A 17,514-nucleotide genomic window follows, 5' to 3' on the forward strand; every position below is an offset into this window, starting at 1 on the left:
AAACTAGGGCTTCCCGCAGCAACCTCCTCCCCGCCAACAGTGGTTTTTCACCAGCACATCAGGGCTGAGACCCCTCCTCAACCCACACACAAAGCCACCCAGCCAGGTACCTTCTCACCTTCCAACACCATCATTAACAGCTATGGGGAAAGAATCGCAGGTCTCTAGGACCTCACACAGCCCCAATCACATAGCGTGTGTGCCAGTGGCACATGCTCAAGTATGCGTGGGGCAGGAAGCACAGCGTGCAGGCCTGGGCAGAGCAGCTGGCTGTCTGACAGGCAGTGGGGTCACTCAGATACAGGGGAGCGAAGGATGGAGGCTCACGGACCTGGGAAGGGATTCCAGTTAGGCAACTCTTGGCCATGTGACCTGAGCCAGGTCCCTCTCTATACTGGAGCTCAGTTTACTCATCTTTAAAGTGGAATAGTCCCGGGGCGCCCGGGTGACTCAGTCGGTTAAGCGCCCAGCTCTTGATCTCAGCTCAGGTCTTGATCTCAGGGTCGTGAGTTCAAGCCCCACGCTGGGCATGGAGCCTACTTTAAAAAAATAATAAAGAAAAAAAAAGAAAGTGGAATAGTCCTGATACAGCAAGACGGGTTCAAGGATTAAATTCGAGAACCAGCAAAGTGAAGGTAAAGCCTCTACACCATGCCTGGTACAGATAGGTGTTTAGTAAATGTTAGCCGATGCTGTTATCACACCTCCAGACACCCCCTTGCTCCCCAGGGCCCCTGCAGCTTCATGTCCCTGTCTTGGCACCGAAGGGCTCAGTGAGTGGCTGAGGGCAAAGACAGAAACAAGCACCTCTGGTTTCCAGCTTTTATGAAAATTAATAACATTAATAGCTCACAGACACATACATACACACACATTGCTATATACATGGTCATTAAGTTATTAATTAGTCTCTGTATAAAACGTTTCTACATTAGTGTTCCAGGCTAGGCCCCATCAGTCCACGGCATATTCACCGGGGCTTGGCCCCATGGGCAGACAGACGTGAGGCAGGCAGCTGCATGACCAGCCCTCCCCACGGTAGGCACAGGAAGTATCCTGGGCCACTTACTCTCAAGTCTTTGGCTCCCTTCAGGACACCTGGAGACCAGCTACTCAGCGAACAGGCAAGCAGGCCCTGATCTCTCCTGTGGTCTGGGACCCAGGCCCTGTGGATGGTGGCTTCGGGCAACATGGAAGGCCCTAGAGGATGCTGGCCAGCTCCGTAGAGTCTGTGTCAGAATAGCCAGAGCTGCTGGCCTCCTCCCTGCAAGAGCCAGAGGAGATGGGCTGGAGGAGGCGTCCTCACCCCTCCCCTTCCCCAGCTGCCTTGGTCCTCAGAGGACCTTGGCCCTACAGTCGTAGCCTGCCAGCTGTCAAGTGAGTCTAAATGACAGGAAGTAGACAGTTTGCTCACTCCTTCTCTCAACCCAGAAACTGCCAGTCAGTCCATTTGCAGTTCTTGCTGCCCACAGGGCACCAGAAGCCCTGGGACTACGCTTTGACCTGGGTTGGCTGATGAACTGGCATGATTCACTTCACCGTGCCCTCTGGTCTCCAGAAAGGCAGCCTCAGGCCACATCTGAGGTCCTGCATGCCAAGAGAGCTGTGAAGAATGCAGGCTCTGGCGTGAAAATGCCAGGGCTCAAACCCCAGTTCTACTCCTTCTCGGAGGGGCCGGTTACTCTTCCTGGTTAAGGCTCAGAGTGGGGATCAGGATCTCCCGACACCTAGGGTTGTTGAAGGACTGCAGGAGATCATGAATGCGCAGTCCCTAAAGTGTATAAACTCCGTGAGGGCAGGGATTCTGTCTGTTTCATTCACTAGAGCAATGCCTGGCACCTAGTGGGTTTCCAATAAGTATCTGCTGAATGAATAAATGCAAAACCACCCAGCACACTGCCTGACGTGCAGCTAAGTATCGGAGAGATGTCAGCTGCCATTAGGGAGGAGGCTTCAAGGGAAGATGTGCAGGAGGTAAGTCAGGTCTTGGCCACAAGAGGCAGGGGCTGAGGGCTTAGATTGGATGATGCCCCCCTCCTCTGCCTCCCCGCTCGCACCTCAGAGCCTGCAGGGCCTTCTTGTTCTGCCGCCGCTTCTCCTCATCGATTGGGTACAGCTTGAAGAGCAGCAGGCCTAGCAGGATGAGGGCTATGGGAGCTATGGTCACCAGCATCTTCAGGGTGAACTTGACACGTGTCGGCTGTGAGCAGCCACGGGTCTCGTACCCGGCAAAGCTGTAGGACCCAGGGGGCAGGAGGGTGGTGAGGGTGGGGCACCTGGGGCTTGGCCCTGCCCAGCGCTGCTCCAGGACCCCACCGCACTCACTCAAGACTGAGGGTGGAGATGCCCAGGGAGACTCCAGAGGCGAACTTGGTGAAGAAGACATAGAAGGAGAAGAAGATGGGCTCAGTTCCATGAGACTGGGGCTGCTTCAGGTGGAAGTCGTCGATGACATCAGGCAGCATGGACCTGCAGCGTGGTGGCGACCATGAGGACTCACCCGCCCAGCACTCCAGGGTCCCCACTAGCCCATATGGCACCTCTGTGGTGTCAGTAAGAAGAGGTGGCCCTCTGGGACTTTTGTAGCCCCAGGGCACACAGCTCTGTGAAGACGCGGCAACTTCATGGTGATAAGAAGGCCGGCCCCCTCCTCTGAGATGGAGCTCCACTCTAGGTATGCAGCTTGGCGAATAGAATGCAGACCAGATTTAAGCGCCCCATCTCGCACCTTGGTTAGGTCTTCTCGCACAGTTCACAACCTGTACAACTGTACAGGAGAGACCTGTCCCACCCCCAACCTGGACCCAGAGAATGGTCTGCAGGAGAAGCCCCTGCAGAGTTCCCCACAAGGAGCTTCAGAGGTAGGGGGTAGGGGGCTGGGGGACATAGCCAGGTGGGCCGGTGCGCCCTTACCAGGGTAGTAAGAAGGCCGCTGCCACACTGATGCCGGCTGCCACAGCTACCACGTAGGTGACAATCAGGTTACTCTCCGTGAAGGCCACCAAGATGAGAAATGGCACTGCTGACTAGTGGAAGGGGTTGGCACAGGAAGATGAGTCAGCCTGGGGACTTTGACCAGCAAACCCCAACTAAGCCCAGGCCCCACCCCTTCAGCCCCACTCACTGAGATCCCAACGTATACCGCCGTCTTCTTGCCAAATCGGGTTAGGAACCACTGCCAGACGGGAATGGTGAACGTGGCCGAGAGCTGGGGATGCACAGTCGGGAGTGAGGGAAGTGGGTTAGTCATGCACCCCTGCTGCCCTTCCCAGGACCTCAAAGATATTCCTAGCCTTGCCTGCGGGCAGCCAGATGATACCCTCTGGGCACTGAGGAAGCTGACAGGCCCCGCTGATGGCTCTCCAGGGGGGCTGAGGGCTACTCCCAGTGTTATCTCCTACCTTCTCTGAGCCACAGTGGAGCACAAAGTCTCCAAGTTCCTGGCCTCCACGTGGGCCTTGGCTTTTGCTATGTTCTTTACTGGAATATCTTGCCCCAAATCTTTCACAGTCTTGCCTAAGCAATTGTACGTCAGATCCAACCAGTGATTCTGAGACTCCTCCCACATCCCTTCTAACCTTAGCCAGTCTGGGAAACATCCTCTGACTATCTAAAGAACCATCTCAAAGCCCGGGCTGCCTACCCACCCTCGGGGCCCCACACATACCATGATGGCCAGGAGCAGATTCTGGAATTCATTTCGGAAGCCCAAGGTGTAGGTGCAAAACAAGGCGAAGTTCCCCTCCACCAGCTGGGGGATGGGCAGGGTAGGGGGAAGGAAATGCAAGGAAAGAAGTGATGTCAGAGCCCAGGCTTCCCCATGCTCCCAGGACCTCTGCTCCCCCTGCCCCCATTCCACCTGTCCCTCAGGCTTCGTTACATCCCCGTCCGTGTTTTACCCCACCCCACTTGCACCCGCCCTACTCTCAAGGCTGAGCAGGTCAGGCTGCCCCACTCACCATGAAAGCCAGGGAGGTGAAGAGGAAGCCAGCAATAAGTTTGACATATGGGCCATGGCTCATGACCAGCCGGAGGCCCCGGAAAAAGGACATCGGCTCAGCCTGCTGAGTCTCATAGGGTTCTGGGGGCCAGAGAAAACAGTGAGGAAGGAGCAGAGGCTGCTCCCAAAGCCTGAGTGAGGCCCAGGCAGAGGGACAAAGCCATGCGGTGCTGGGGCCTACACCGCTCCCCGGGGACCCCTCACCTCTCTGCTCCCGCACGCCCAGGGTCAGGATGACAGCACAGACAACATAGATGGAGGCAATGACCCCTGCTGCCAGCAGGTATGCATTTTGCTACAAAGGAGATAAAAGTGACAGTCAGTCTGATCTCATCCCAACCCTCAGCAGCTCCACTCCATGGACCAGTCCCTTCTCTGGAGCCTCACTGTCTCCACCTGTGAAGTGGGAGAATCATCCTGGGCTGGCTGCCACTTCCCACGGCTAGGCAAAGTCCAGAGGAACGGAATGTTAAGAAGTCAGGCTTTGGAGGGTGAAAGCCCATAGTTCAAATCTCCCCAAATCTAGTTAAGTCACTAGTTCTGTGACCCTGGCCAAATTATTTAGCCTCTCTATGAGTCAGTTTCCTTATCTGAAAAGTGGGCATATTAACAGTTTGTAGATCAAATGCCCAACACTTAATAAACATGGACAATGTTGAGGATGACTGCAAACCACCCCATTGTGCCTCATCTCCCTAAATCTCTGCATAGCCAAGGGCCTCACCGTTTCTTTGAGTGACGTGGTGCTCTGTGTCCGATTGGCACCCTCCGTAGCCAGTGCAGAGTCGTTGGGGTCCTGGAGGCAAGGCATATCCACTTGGCCCACGATTTGCCCCTGGATCGCTGTGCCCAGCACTGTGCCAAGTACCTCCACAGTCATCCCTGAACAGTAAAAAGGTCCTTTGGAGGGGCCTCGTGGCTTGTCGGCCTCCAGGGAGGAAGGCCAGGTGGGTAGAGGCCCCAGGTGATGGCAGTTGTTCCAGGAGGGTAGCTACCCAGCGGTGGGGCAGATGCACCTTGGTCTGCACTTATGGCCTTGCTCGGTGTGACCTCTGGCTAGCCCCTGCACCTCTCTGTTCTCACCAGAACAATAAAGGGATCAAGTTATTTTTGAGATGGTTTTACATCCATTCTCCGCAGGGGAAGAAATGTGGCAGGAGGGTCAGGGAACAATCCCCATGGTCCCTGGGGGATGGATCAGTGGGCTGGAGAGAGACTTACGATATGCAGTGGCAGAATCCCGCTCACTCTGCTCTGTGCTGATGAACATCGTGAGAGCTGAGTAGGGAACGTGGAAACACTGGCATGGAAGAGAGGCCCTCGGCCAGTCAGACGATGGACAAGCAGATGTGGCTTCTGGTACCAACCCTACAGGCCCCGGGGACTGCCTTCATTCCTCCCCCCAGACACCAAGGGGAGGCACCCACACTCACCGTGACCAGTGTTTCAAACAGGCAATAGAAAAGCAGGTACCACAGGGCCTGGCCCTGTGGGAAGTCAGGCACGAACCAGATGAGGAAGTAAGCAATGATGGCCAGGGGTGTGGAGAAGATGATCCTGGGGAAGGGGGTAGGGTCTGAGTAGGGGCTGGATGCCAAAACCCCAAGTTCTGGGGTCAGCCTGGACTGCTCTGTAGTCCCACAGGGTGCCTGCCAGGAAGGAAATTCTTCTCCCCGAATCCACCCACCCCAGGGTCTCTGGGAAGAGGCTGATGGCCAAGCCGGAAGCGCAGACTGCAACAGGCCCCCTGCACTGAAATCCTGAGCACGGAGCATGAGGTCAGACAAGGAGGCTTGCCTAGTCTCCCCAGTGGAGAGGGCTCCAGAGGCAGGGGCTTCCTATGGGCTAGGGGAACCGCAAATGGCAGTGAAGCCTCGGGTGGTAGGGCAGGGAGGCGGGAAGAAGGAGCATCCCTAACATAGGTGTTCTTATAGGCGCACACACATCCCTCGTGAGCACACATATACACATACTATGGGCACACACACACGGGCTGGGAAGGCCAATTCCAGGTGAAGGACCAGGCCTAGTGAAATCACTCTAAGGGAGGGTAAATGTCTGCCTTCCCACTGGTGCATCCCACACCACTGCAAAAGTGGTTAGACCTCAGGATGGACTGACTTCATGTCATCGGTATAAAAAGGCAGCAGAGAGCACAGGCTAAGAGAAAGGCCTTTGGAACCATTCTTCAGGAATCCAATTCTGGCTCTGCCAATAACTATAAATAACTTGGACTTGAGCAAGTTATTTAACTTCTCGGAGGCTCATTTTCTCATCCATAAAAAGAGAATAGTAATAGCACCTAATTACATTCAACCTTCACTCAAGAAATATTCAAGTGCTGATTATGGGCTAAGCAAAGCACTATGCTTATGACTTAGGATGGATCAGTGAATGAAACAGACAAAAGTATTGCCCGGTGGAACTTCTATTCTAGTTGGCAAATGAAAAATAAACATAATGTAAAAGTTACATATGTATTATTCAGGCTTAAAAGGGAATGAAAGTCTGACACATGCTACAACACAAATGAACCTTGAAGACATTATGCTAAGTGAAATAAGTCCATCACAAAAGGACAAGTATTGCATGATCCTGCCTACAAGAGACCTACAATAGTCAAATTCAGAGACAGAAAGTAGAATGGTGGTTACCAGGCACCGTGGGGAGGGAAGTACAGGGAGTTATTTTTTCTGGGTACAGAGTTTCAGTTTGGGAAGATGAAAAAGTTCTGGAGATGGATGGTAGTGGTGGTTGTACAATGAAAATATGCTGAATGACACTAAAATGTACAGTTAAAAATGGCTCAAATGGCGGGGTGCCTGGGTGACTCAAGTCAATTAGCAGCTGACTCTTGATTTCGGCTCAGGTCATGATCTCAGGGTCCTGGGATCGAGCCCCTTGGCAGGCTCCGTGCTCAGCGGGGAGTCTGCTTCAGGATTCTCCCTCTCCTTCTGCCCCTCTCCCTGCTCGCTCTCTCTCTCAAATAAATAAATACATCTTTCAAAACAAATGGTTAAAATGGCAAAATTTATGTTATGTATATTTTACCACAATTTAAAAAAAATTCTATACTGTTAGAAAGGTGATTAAGTGCTACAGAGAAAAGAAAGCAGGCTAAAGGGGATTAAAGAGTATGGGGCTACAACTGACAACAGAGTAGACAGGGGAGCCCTCGTTGAGAAGCTGACATCTGTGCCAAGACTTGACCGAGAGGAGGCAGTTGGCCTTGCAGTTGTCTGAGGCAAAAGTGTACTGGGCAAGAATAGTCAGCACAGAGGTGCTCAGGCAGGTCTGAGGAGTAGCAAGGAGGCCACTGGGGATGGAGTGGAGTGAGCAGAGGGGATGGGATTAGGAGACAGGGTTGGAGGACACGGAGTACCAGGTCATGTAAGGCCTTGCAGGCCACGGGAAGGACTTTGGTTCCACTTCATAGAGTGGAAGTAGTTTTGAGACTTTAATAAGTTGATATTAAAATGTAGAACAGTGCTTGGGACACAGTAAGTGCTTGCTGTGACTACCACACCAGGAAAGCTCGGCAGGAGAGTACAGGTCCTCAGCCCGGGAATCATACCCTAGGCCCAGCCCTGCTGCATCCCCGCCCACCCACGTGGCCTCGGGAACTCCAGGGAAAAGTGTCTTGTCAAAGTCTTCCTGGTCTGAAGGGTGGATTTAAGCGCTGGCTGAGGGCAAGGGCTGCTTGAGGCCTGGAAGGATAGTGGGCCACGGGGCTGATAAACCTGAAAGGCCCAGCCTCTTCCCACACTAAAAGCAGGTGCCGGGTCCCAGGCCTGAGGGACCTAGGTCTTTACTGTGGTAGGGACAGGAAGGAGGTCCCATACCCTGCACGGCAGCCCCTCAGTCCACTGAGTGATCCAGTGTGCACTCAGACACAGGGGTGGAGGTTACCATTCAAGAGGTATCACCAGGAATTACCACCCAGACAGGTGAGGACATGTACACAGACACCGTGTTAAGTGAAAAAGCAGCCTGAAGGGCCGTCAGCAACTTCACTGAGCTGGCTGCCACACCTGCCCAGCGTGAGGCCCTCAGATCCTACTTCCCACAGGGAGGGCCTCCTCTGCTCTCCCTCTCTGCCCTCCTCCCTCTTGCCCGAATCCACGTGTCTCCTCAGAGAACAAGGGCTCCTTCCGTCAGCCTTCGTCAAACACTCCTCTCCGCTGAGAAACCGAATGTGACTGGAAGTAACCCAGCTGCTGCGGCCACCGCAAAGTCCTGTCCAGAGTAGCTGCCTCCCATTGGCTGTGCCTCATGAGGAGATGTGGCAGCAAAGCCCCACCTCCTACCGGCTGCCAGGGACTCAGGTGGGGGTCGGGGGGGGGGGGGGCAGCCCGCCTCCTACCTGGGCAGCCTGTCCAGGTAAGGCAGGCTCTTCTGCCTTACTGCCACCGCCCCCCTCTCCTCCTCTGCCCCCCCACCCCCGCCCCCTGCCATGAAGCCTGGATCAAAGGCCCCAATTTGGGCCTTAGCCAGAGGCCGGCGGGATTGTGGTGGGAGGGGGGCCTCGTGGGAAAGGAAGTTGTGGGGGTGGGGTGGGGGCTGTGGGAAGAGCTTTGAAGGCCGGAGACCAGGTATGGGCACCCCTGGGGCAGGAAGGCGCCCACTTGAGCCTGGATGGGCTGGAGATGAAAGGGGTATGTCCACCCCCCTCCCCCCACCAAGCAGGATGTCCTGGAGGGAACCAGAGCTCCAGCCTGTCAGCCTGTCCCGTGTGTCTCCCTTTGCTGTCTGATCTATGGTACTACCTCCCCCAACCTTGCCCTGTAGCCTGAGGCTGAGTAGTGCAGGCTCTGTATCACGGGAAAAAGTAGTTTATATTATCTAAGGGGCCAGAGGTTATGGGTCTGCTATCCCATTCTGGGCATTACCCTCCACCCTTGCCCCACCAGGAGCTACTCTGAAGGGGTGCCAAATTATATATTACTTAATATGTGCCTAGCACTGTTCTAAGTACTTCACATATAAAAAATATGTGATCTTCACAATAAACCAAAGTGATAGGCATAATTATTATCTCCACTTTGCAGATGAAGAAACTTGAGGCTCAGAGATGTTAAGTGACTTGCCCAGGGCTGCACAGCTGGGGGTGGTGAAACTGAGGCAGGCTGGTTTCAGAGTTTAACCTCTCAACCACTATACAGTGCTATCTCTGCCACTATGGGAAATGACTGTGTGGGAAAAGTTAGAATTCCAGCTTCACTGAAGGGAATGGGCCTTGGGGAGGAATGGGGCCCGGCGTAGGGGAAGCTGCTCGGTCTAGCAGTTTGGCCAGCCTGGGAATGAATTGGCAGGGCATCCCAGTGCCCATGCCTGGGGCAGCTGAGGCCTCAGCCAGGGTTTCGACACTTGGGTTTTTTTGTCATTTCTTCTCTTCACCCCACAGTCTGTGACAAGCCAGATGGAAGGATCAAGAGTTAGTAGACATGCCAAATGCCCTGCCTTCTGCCACCTCAAAGGAGTCTCTTCTACTCACCAGGGCATGAGGCGGCCCAGGCGGGTCCAGGAAGATTTGCTAATGCAGAAGCCCACCAGGGGGTCTGTGAAGGCATCCCAAGCTCGGCCCACAAATAGGATGATGGAGGCAGAGAAAGGGTCCACCTGGAATGGGGAACAGGTAGAAGATGACCCCTTTATCCTACTCACCTCAACCCTCAATGGTAGGCAAAAGCAGGGGCCCCCTCCCCATCTCAGCCAGGCCCCTGGGACTGTGCGCTGCTCTCACCCAGGCCTTAAGCATCTTCACTTGCCTGTTAATGGTGATAGTAACAGTTGTCTGATAGCAGTCAGTAGCAGCGTGTGCCTTAGACATTTTCCCAGATCTGTTCCCTTATGTCCTCCTTCCACTGCCCTTGAAAACACTCCCACCCATTAGAATGAATCCAGAATCCTTTCCTTGCTTTGTTCTCATAGCCCTGAGCTCCAACCACCTGCTATCAGAATGAGCATCTGCTGGGTGACCACAGTGGGCTTCAATTTCCCCATCTGTATGATGGGAGTTAGGATCCCCCTCTTATAGAATGGGAGTTAAAATCCCTGTCTTGCAGGTCAAGCTGTATCTTGGATGTGGAAAAAGGAATCTTTAGATGCTTTTAGAAAGTGGCCTGTCACTATCCAGTCAAGCTATTCCCCTCTCCACAAACCTTCTAGGCCCAAAGAGACGGCTTTTCTGGAACAGAAGACTCCATATACCTGTCAAGGCTCTCCTATTGCTTTTGCTCCAGGGAGCAGGGAAACTAGTGGCCTCTCCCACACCGTAGCTTCCCCAATCTGACCTGCCCTACCCTCCCGCTCCCGACAACAGTTCTACACTTGGATTGCAGGTTCCTCATATTTGCATCTCCCTTAGGACCCAGCCCATGGGATTTGTTCCAAAACTAGCAGCTTGAATGAAGTTATTTGTCCTTTCTGGGGCTCAGTGTTCCCCACCTAGAAATGGATACCATTAAGATGGTTTGCTTGCGGAGTCAGATGCTACATAGAAAAGACAGCCAGTGCAGTGTGTGAGCCCCAAAAGCCATGGCTGTTGAGCTTCCCATTCTCCCATCCAGGCAAGGTGAATTCTCAGGATGCCAGGCTCCTGGCCAAAGCTTCTCAAAACAGAGCAGAGCCCTGGTTCACCCTAAGGACCTCTCCTAGTCAAAGACCCCGTACACTGGGCACCTTACCTGAGCCCGGCACTTGGGGGCCCCTCTGCCCACTGACATGCCTCTGCTTCTTAGGTGAAGGTGAGCTATGCCTTCTCTATAAGCCTGGCAATATCTAACCACCCCTGAGCGGGGTCAGCTGACTGTTGCCCAAATGGGGACATGGTGTGCCAGTCTCTTCTTAGAACAAGTGTCACTAGCAGGCTCCATTCTCCCTCATGCCATCACCTACCCCTCCAGGCTCTGTTGCTCTTGCCAGGCAAGGAGAAGTTGCCTGACCTTGCCAGCTGAGACTCCTGGAGCAGATAGATTCCCCTGCTGGATACTTCCCAAAGCCTTCTTATTTCTCCATCCACTGCCAACTCTGAGAGTCAGCAAAGTAAGGATTCCAGTCCCATTTCACAGATGGAACAGTCCCTAGTCCACCCCACCTCAGGATACTGGAGGAGCCCGGCAGGCTCATCCCACTTACCTGAGCCACATCCAACAGGTAGATCTGCAGGAAGAACCCCAGGGCACAGCCTGTCACCTGGTAGGGGGCCCCCCCAACTGCATAGCAAAGCTTGTTGCAAATGGACAACTGTTGTTTCTTCTTGGGTTCCTTCTGAGAAAAAGAGGAAAGGATGAAAAAAGACCCAAGATCCTGGCCTCCATCCTAGAAGGTTCCAGAGGCAGGACCATCCCTCCAGCCAACTTTGCCAGGAGGAACAAGTCTGCCTTGCCCTGTTCCCACCCAGGGAGAGCTCACTTCCCACAAAAAAAGAAAGGTAAAGGTATTCTCTAGCTTAGGATCCTGGAGAGGGGGAATCCATATGGAGGGCGTTGCTCCTAAGACACCCCATCTCCAGATTCTGAGTTAATTTGGCAGGCCACCATCCCTAAAAGACTCCCCCAGGGTCTCAGCCATGCTCTTTTCAAGTTGGAGTGGGAGCATGCTCCAGCAGTGGACCTGTCCCCACCCAGCCCCACCCGCCACAACCTGAAAATCCTCTTGCTGCCAAGAGCCGCCTAAGCCCAGCCCCTACCCCCGCCCTAGTTCAGAGGCCAGGACCGACCTGCCTACTGGGTGAGGACTCTAGAGAGCTGTAGGGGCCCAGCCCAGCTGGCTGCGGGCACAGCTGTTCCTTCATCTGTCCCTGAGCCACTCTGGCCCCTGTAGGCAGCCAGAGCTTCAGGCCAGCCCAGGAGCTGTCCTACCCTCCCTCTTGCTATCCCCCATCTCCAGCTCCTAGGGAACCTTGGAGAGGGGAGGAAAGGCCTCTGGGTGCCGGGGCCCTATCTAGGTGGAGCACTAGGAAGATTGAGGTTGCCGGCGGAGGGGGAGGGGAAGTGGAGATTACTCAGATGTAATCCAGAACTGCTCATCCTGGCTCCTTGCAGGGACCGGTTAATAAAACTAAAAGGAAAAGGCAGATATCTGTTGCCTGGGATCCACTCCCCGTGGAGCCTCCCGATTTCATTCGGTTCTTCTTTAGATCCAAGAGAACTGGGGATGGGGTTGAAGGTCAAGACGCGCAAAGCACCGTGGGCGCCAACACCCACACTCACACAAACGCTTCAGAAGTAGCTCTTGTTCTTATGAATGAACCTGAGGGGCGCTCACCGCAGAGCTGAGGCGCAAGCGTGAGCCTGTGGGGTGGGGGGTAGGGGGCTGAGAGATGGGGAACTAACAGAGTTTTCCCAGGTCTCTGGGGTCTGCCTCGCCTCCAGGGCGTCAAAACTAAACCACTCGTCACAGCAGAACAGAAACCAGCTCAGCAGAGCCGGGGCACCACGTGAAGCTTCTGGCCCGGCCGCTCCGTAGAGATGCGGGGTTGGGGTGAGCAAAAGGGAGCGCCGGTGCCTACGAACGTTCTCCATCAGCCCCCGTCCCCAGGGCACCCCCGGGCCTCCCCTGCAGCGGGGCCCCCCTGTCCCGGGCTAGCCCAAGGCGTCCCGGAACCGAGCCTCTCCTCGATGTCCCCATCTCAGCTCGCCCTCACTTCCCCCCACCCCAGCCCTCCGCCCGGGGGTGGGGTGGGGTGGGGTAGGGGGACCGGGCCCTCACCTTCACCTGGGCCGGCCGTTCAGCGACTGGGAGGATGCCGGTGGGCAGCAGCCCCGCCGCGGAGCCGCTCTCCGCGCCCTCTCCTTTGGCCATAACCCGCGAGCCACGCCGCCTGGGACCGAGGCGCCGGGATGCTCCTCTGCTCCGCGGGCCTCCGCTCCGGCCCGGGCTCCCGTCGTGACCTCCGCCGCCACGGCCGCGGCGCTTGCTTCTAAACCCAGCCGGCGGGCGAAGATCACACTCCCCTGCACGCCCCCTCGCGCCTCTTAAAGGCTCGGCCCTGCTCTCTCCGATCCAATCCCGGGGCAGCCTGGCCCGCCGCAGCCAATCTCCGCGGCCGCGCGCCCGCCCTCCCGCCTGGCTAAGCCACCCAGCAGCTCTGCCACAGAGCCACGTTCTCAAAAGCCGGCATCCGGCTGTGCGGGGCTCTTCCCAACCGGGGAGAAGACCGGGACACCCACCTGATACGCACGAGGAAACCGAGGCCTAAGGCTGGAAGGGAGCTGCCCGAGGTCCCCCAGAGTGAGTTCTCCCTGAGTCTTGCCTACAGCCCCCGACTTCTGACCCAGAACGCCTAGGAACAGCTAGGGGCTGGGAAGCCCACCGCCCCCTTTAAAATCAGGAGTCAGGTCGAGTCTCCCACTCCTCCAAACCTGGGTGGAGGATGGAGCGCTGACACTTTCAGTATTGATGTCCCTCTTTCATCCCCCAAGACTGACCATTCCCTCTTTCCAACACTGGCTTCTCTGGGGCTCTGGGCGAAGGGGAGGGGGGAGGGAGATGAGGCCACGCAGCCGCTGCCCCTGCTGGCAGGGGGCTCCCGAGTCAGGGGGAGGAGACAGGACCACGGCGACTAGTACACGATGATAATAACAGTGGCCTTTTACGGAGAGTTTCCTCCATGCTTGACATGCTCTCATTCAGTCCTCTCGGCAACGACGTGAGCGTGGGACTATCCCCATTTTATAGCTGAGGAAATGCACAGAGAAGTGAACCAGCTGTTATGTAGCAGAGTCAGACCTGGCAGGTTATGCCCCTTTCCAGAGCCTTCTCTCTTAACAGCCCTGCTCTGTCCCTCTCAACAAAAATTACCAGAAGGCTAACTGGGGTATATATGTCTCCCCAACAAAAAAGCCCTGGGAGATACAGGGCTGACGTGGCACTCTGGGTTGAAATAATCAAGGAAAGGTTTGAGAAAGAGAGGACTGAGTAATCTGGTCCTTGAAAGAAGATGGACATGAGTCTGGAACAGACGCCAGACACAGATCCAGAAAACATGCTTTTCTACCACCTCGGGGTCCCTTATGCCCACATCACCCCAGGCTTCCCAGACACTCAAGAGGTCAGGTGGGGGCCCATTTGCTCTACTTAGTGAAGGGGCTGCTGGAATTCTCAAAGGCCACTCACCGCTGTTCCTGTGATTCCTCAGCTCCTGGCTCCTTTTTTTCTTTCTTGAGATCTCTGATGGCAGGGAGGAGAGATGAGGTCTGGCTACCCCAGGATGGCCACAGCAAGCTTCCTCATATGCCCTAGCAGCTCCCATCTTGGCACACAGCTCTTGGTCACTGCTGAGCAGAGAGAGCCAAAGCGAAGCAGTGGAATACCATGAAGAGGGCACAGACTGGCCCCCGTGGCTCCACCACAAGCTGTGTAACACTCTTCTGTCTCTTCCCTTCTCTGGGTTTGAGTCAGCTGTGGTGGACTCCGTGATACCACCAGCCCTAAAATCTTCACTCCTGTAGCGTCACGCCGTATCACAAGTGACTTCGATCCCCCCATCCCCGACCGTGAACTCCAGGAAGACAGAAAACACATCTCTTTCACTGCTGTCCCCATGAACTAGCTGGGACCTGATTCAGTAGGAATCTAATAAATATGTGTTCAGTGATGCATGCTCTTTCTTCCTCTGGTACAAGCACAAGAGGACCCCATTTGGAAAAGCCCCAGGCTCCTCCATTTACTAGCTGTGTGGCTGGTCCCGAGCAACTCAGTTACCCTCCCCGTATGTAAAGTGGAGATATTAATGGTGACTACCTGGTAGGGTTGTTTTGGGTATGAAACAAGAAAATGCACAGGAAGTGCTTAGCACAAGTACCTGGAGCTGAAACTGTGCTGGTCCCCCTCCTGGCCCGATTCCAGCCTGTCAGTGTAGCAATGCAAGATTCCAGATATGGCCTGACCACGCCAGCACAATAGGCCTATTATTTCCCCCAGTCTGGACGCAACACACTGTTAATGCAGCCTAAGACTGCTGGGCTCCAGAGCCTTTCTCTCCCATGATTAGTTCCCATCAGGTTGTGATCAACTAAATCATTCAGATCCCTTTCACCAGAGCTGGGGTCAAGTCAGGTCTCTCCCCATCCTCTGCTTTGTGTGAATGTCTTTAAGCTCACAGGACAATGTCATTTTGCTTTATTCCAGCCTGGAGAAATTGTTCTGAATGCTGGTTCTGTTGCTCACTGTTCTCTTTCCCTATCTAAGTTTAGATCCAGGCTGCTCCTTGCAACTTCGACTCTACAATCCATACTGTTCGTGGGAACAGAGCCCCATAATATACCTCCAGAGACACTCATTCACCAGCCATAGAAGCAGAGCACTGCTAATACAAAAGCTCCCAATTATTGAGCACCCACTGTATGCCAGGCAAGCATGATGCTAAGTGCTTTGTATATGCCATCTCATTTACTCCTCACAACACCACCGGGGAGGGTAGTTTTTATCCCCCCCCCTCGTTTTATAAATGATGAAGCTGAGACTTAAGAGAGGGGAAGCAGGGACTAGTTTTATAAACCCAGAGTGAGGCCCCCTTTTCTGATGATGAGTGTGGTTATAAACTCAGCACTGAGAGATGTCCTTGATTCCTGACCACATGTCTCCATTGGCCGTCTTGGCCACTCTCCTTCCTTCCCCTTTACCCCCACACCACCAGGCCTGGAGTCCAAGGGCCTGTGCTGAGGCTCTAGTCCAGGACGGCAGAGGGTTCTATTAGCCTCAGGAGCCTGGAGCAGAGACCTGGGCCCATTCTTCCTAGCAACATTCTTTAGTGAGGACAAGGGCTTCTTCCTGAAGGGCAGAGAGACACCCGCCCCCCGTAGGACTACCCTTCCCAGCCATCCTTGACCCCTTCTGAGTCTAGCCCGACCTCACAGCCTTGGGCAAATGAACTTCAGAGCCACACCCCCACCTCGCCTAGTCGCTCTCTACCTGCCTATGTCCTCAGGACACCATACCCAGCCTGGTAGGCTTCTTTGTATGCCTTTGCATAGTCCCCTGAGGACCTGTGGGGGAGGCAAGCAGGTTCCCAGAGCTTCTTGGGAGGCAGAGCAGCAGAGTTAAGTGCAAAGATCCCAGAGACAGGTTACCTGGCTTTATATCTCTACCATTACAGTTTACTCTTGGGCAAATTACCAAATCTCTGAGCCTCACTTTCCCCAACTGTCAAATGGGGATAATGATTGTACCTATCTAATAGGGTTGGCATGAAGATTAAGTGGGGTGCTTAAAACAGAGCTTGGCATGGAGTAAGCACTTGAAAAGGATGATGGTGATGATGATGATGATTACCCTTATTAGTACCCTTGGCAAAACCTCACCAAGTAAGGCCACCTAAGTCAGAGGGGAGAAATTTTGATGTTAATAGCTAGGGGCTAGATTTGTGTCTGGTTACACAAGGTGGTATGTCTGGCACAGCTGGATGCTGTCAGGACACGATTACCAGGCAGAGCTGTTGAGGTTTGGGTGCTAAGTGAAGGAGTTGTCAAGTGTGATAGCTTGTGGTTTGTTATCCCATGGAAGATCTCTGCCATGCCTAACTGGCAGACTCATCACCCTGACTTCTGGAAAAAAGAAATCAGCCCATACTTTAAAATATACTTAGTTTGAGAGCCACTAGGAAGTTTACATTCTGAGTGGTGGTCCTCTGAGGCCAGGGAATGGTTAGTAGTAAGGACTGGGCAGGCTCTGGAGCAGGCATTTCCTGGAACAGCTGCTGTGCTGGGGATGCCCCAGCCTGCTCTCCATGTAACCCCTATTGTTTGTCCTATGGGGAGGAGGCAGGGCAGAAAGTCGGAAGGAGGGACTCTTGATGGTCCCAAGGCAGGCTCTTCGGGGAGGAAGTATCTAAGGGCACTTGAAGTCACCAGCGAGGCTGCTAGTTCCTGCCTGGAGGTTGGTTGGGCAATTATAGGACAGGAGAGGCCCCAAGACTGATTCATCTGACCACAAGAGGCTACAGACCACTCCCCAGGGAGGTCCCCTGTCCTGGGCTTCGGGACGAGGTTAGGTGGACTAGGTCTGACTTCTGAGCCTCAGTTATCAGGGGGTGAGGGGCACGGAGAGTGCCCAGAGATTCCCTGGGACACCTGCTGCCTCCCCAAACCAACCAGCCAGTATCCCTATATCTTCTCATCCTAAACTCCCCCGAGTTGTAGATTCTTCCCGGAAGAGAAAGACCTCCCTACTCTCCAGGAAGACTCTGCTGAGGAGAGATAAGAATGATGGAGTGGAAGAAGCTGAGTAGGCCAGAGAGCCTCTCTGAGCTAGGTGTCTCAGAAAGCTACACCATCGGAGGCCATGGTATAGTTCAGAGTCAGCCCCAGTGGTTGGACCAACCTCCCAGGTAGCCTCAGGATCCACAAGGTCAGGCAAAGTGCTCTCTGAGCAGGAGCTTAGGGTGTGGTCACAGAAGAAGGGGTCAGGGCTGAAGCCTGAGCAATACCTCTCCCTTCCCTGCTGGCCAGGACTCTGCCCTGGCTCTCCATGTGCTCACACCATGTTTCTGCATGGAGGCCCTGCCTTGGTTT

The 17,514-nt window shown here is 54.4% G+C and overlaps 1 protein-coding gene across 2 annotated transcripts; it reads right to left on the bottom strand.

The window, feature by feature from the left end:
* Nucleotides 1-854: 854 nt before the first annotated feature.
* Nucleotides 855-12,886, bottom strand: MFSD2A (MFSD2 lysolipid transporter A, lysophospholipid). 2 transcript variants are annotated; one of them, XM_028123353.2, is made up of 14 exons: nucleotides 12,713-12,886; nucleotides 11,138-11,266; nucleotides 9,495-9,619; nucleotides 5,434-5,557; nucleotides 5,222-5,300; nucleotides 4,725-4,882; nucleotides 4,205-4,295; nucleotides 3,960-4,081; nucleotides 3,668-3,751; nucleotides 3,125-3,208; nucleotides 2,914-3,026; nucleotides 2,326-2,469; nucleotides 2,058-2,234; nucleotides 855-1,264 (listed from the first exon to the last, which is right to left on the bottom strand). In XM_028123353.2, the coding sequence occupies exons 1-14, from the start codon at nucleotides 12,803-12,805 to the stop codon at nucleotides 1,201-1,203; spliced, it is 1,587 nt and encodes a 528-aa protein (XP_027979154.1). In that variant the 5' UTR covers nucleotides 12,806-12,886; the 3' UTR covers nucleotides 855-1,200. The 2 variants fall into 2 exon arrangements, with proteins under 2 accessions (XP_027979154.1, XP_027979153.1); XM_028123352.2 differs by having other exon boundaries at nucleotides 11,138-11,269.
* Nucleotides 12,887-17,514: the final 4,628 nt, after the last annotated feature.

Source organism: Eumetopias jubatus, unplaced genomic scaffold (genome assembly GCF_037043125.1).
Source record: "Eumetopias jubatus isolate StellerSeaLion01/CBP00866 unplaced genomic scaffold, mEumJub1_p1.0 scaffold_4, whole genome shotgun sequence".
Lineage (NCBI taxonomy): Eukaryota > Metazoa > Chordata > Mammalia > Carnivora > Otariidae > Eumetopias > Eumetopias jubatus.

Bases quoted from the DNA above. Each gene is read 5' to 3' on its own strand.
- MFSD2A (XM_028123352.2), bottom strand. From the start codon at position 12,805: ATGGCCAAAGGAGAGGGCGCGGAGAGCGGCTCCGCGGCGGGGCTGCTG. The intron at 4,082-4,204 runs GTGAGGGGTCCC...TCTGGCCCCCAG, and splicing joins GGGCGTGCGGGAGCAGAGAG to AACCCTATGAGACTCAGCAG. The intron at 2,235-2,325 runs GTGAGTGCGGTG...TGGGTCCTACAG, and splicing joins ATCTCCACCCTCAGTCTTGA to CTTTGCCGGGTACGAGACCC.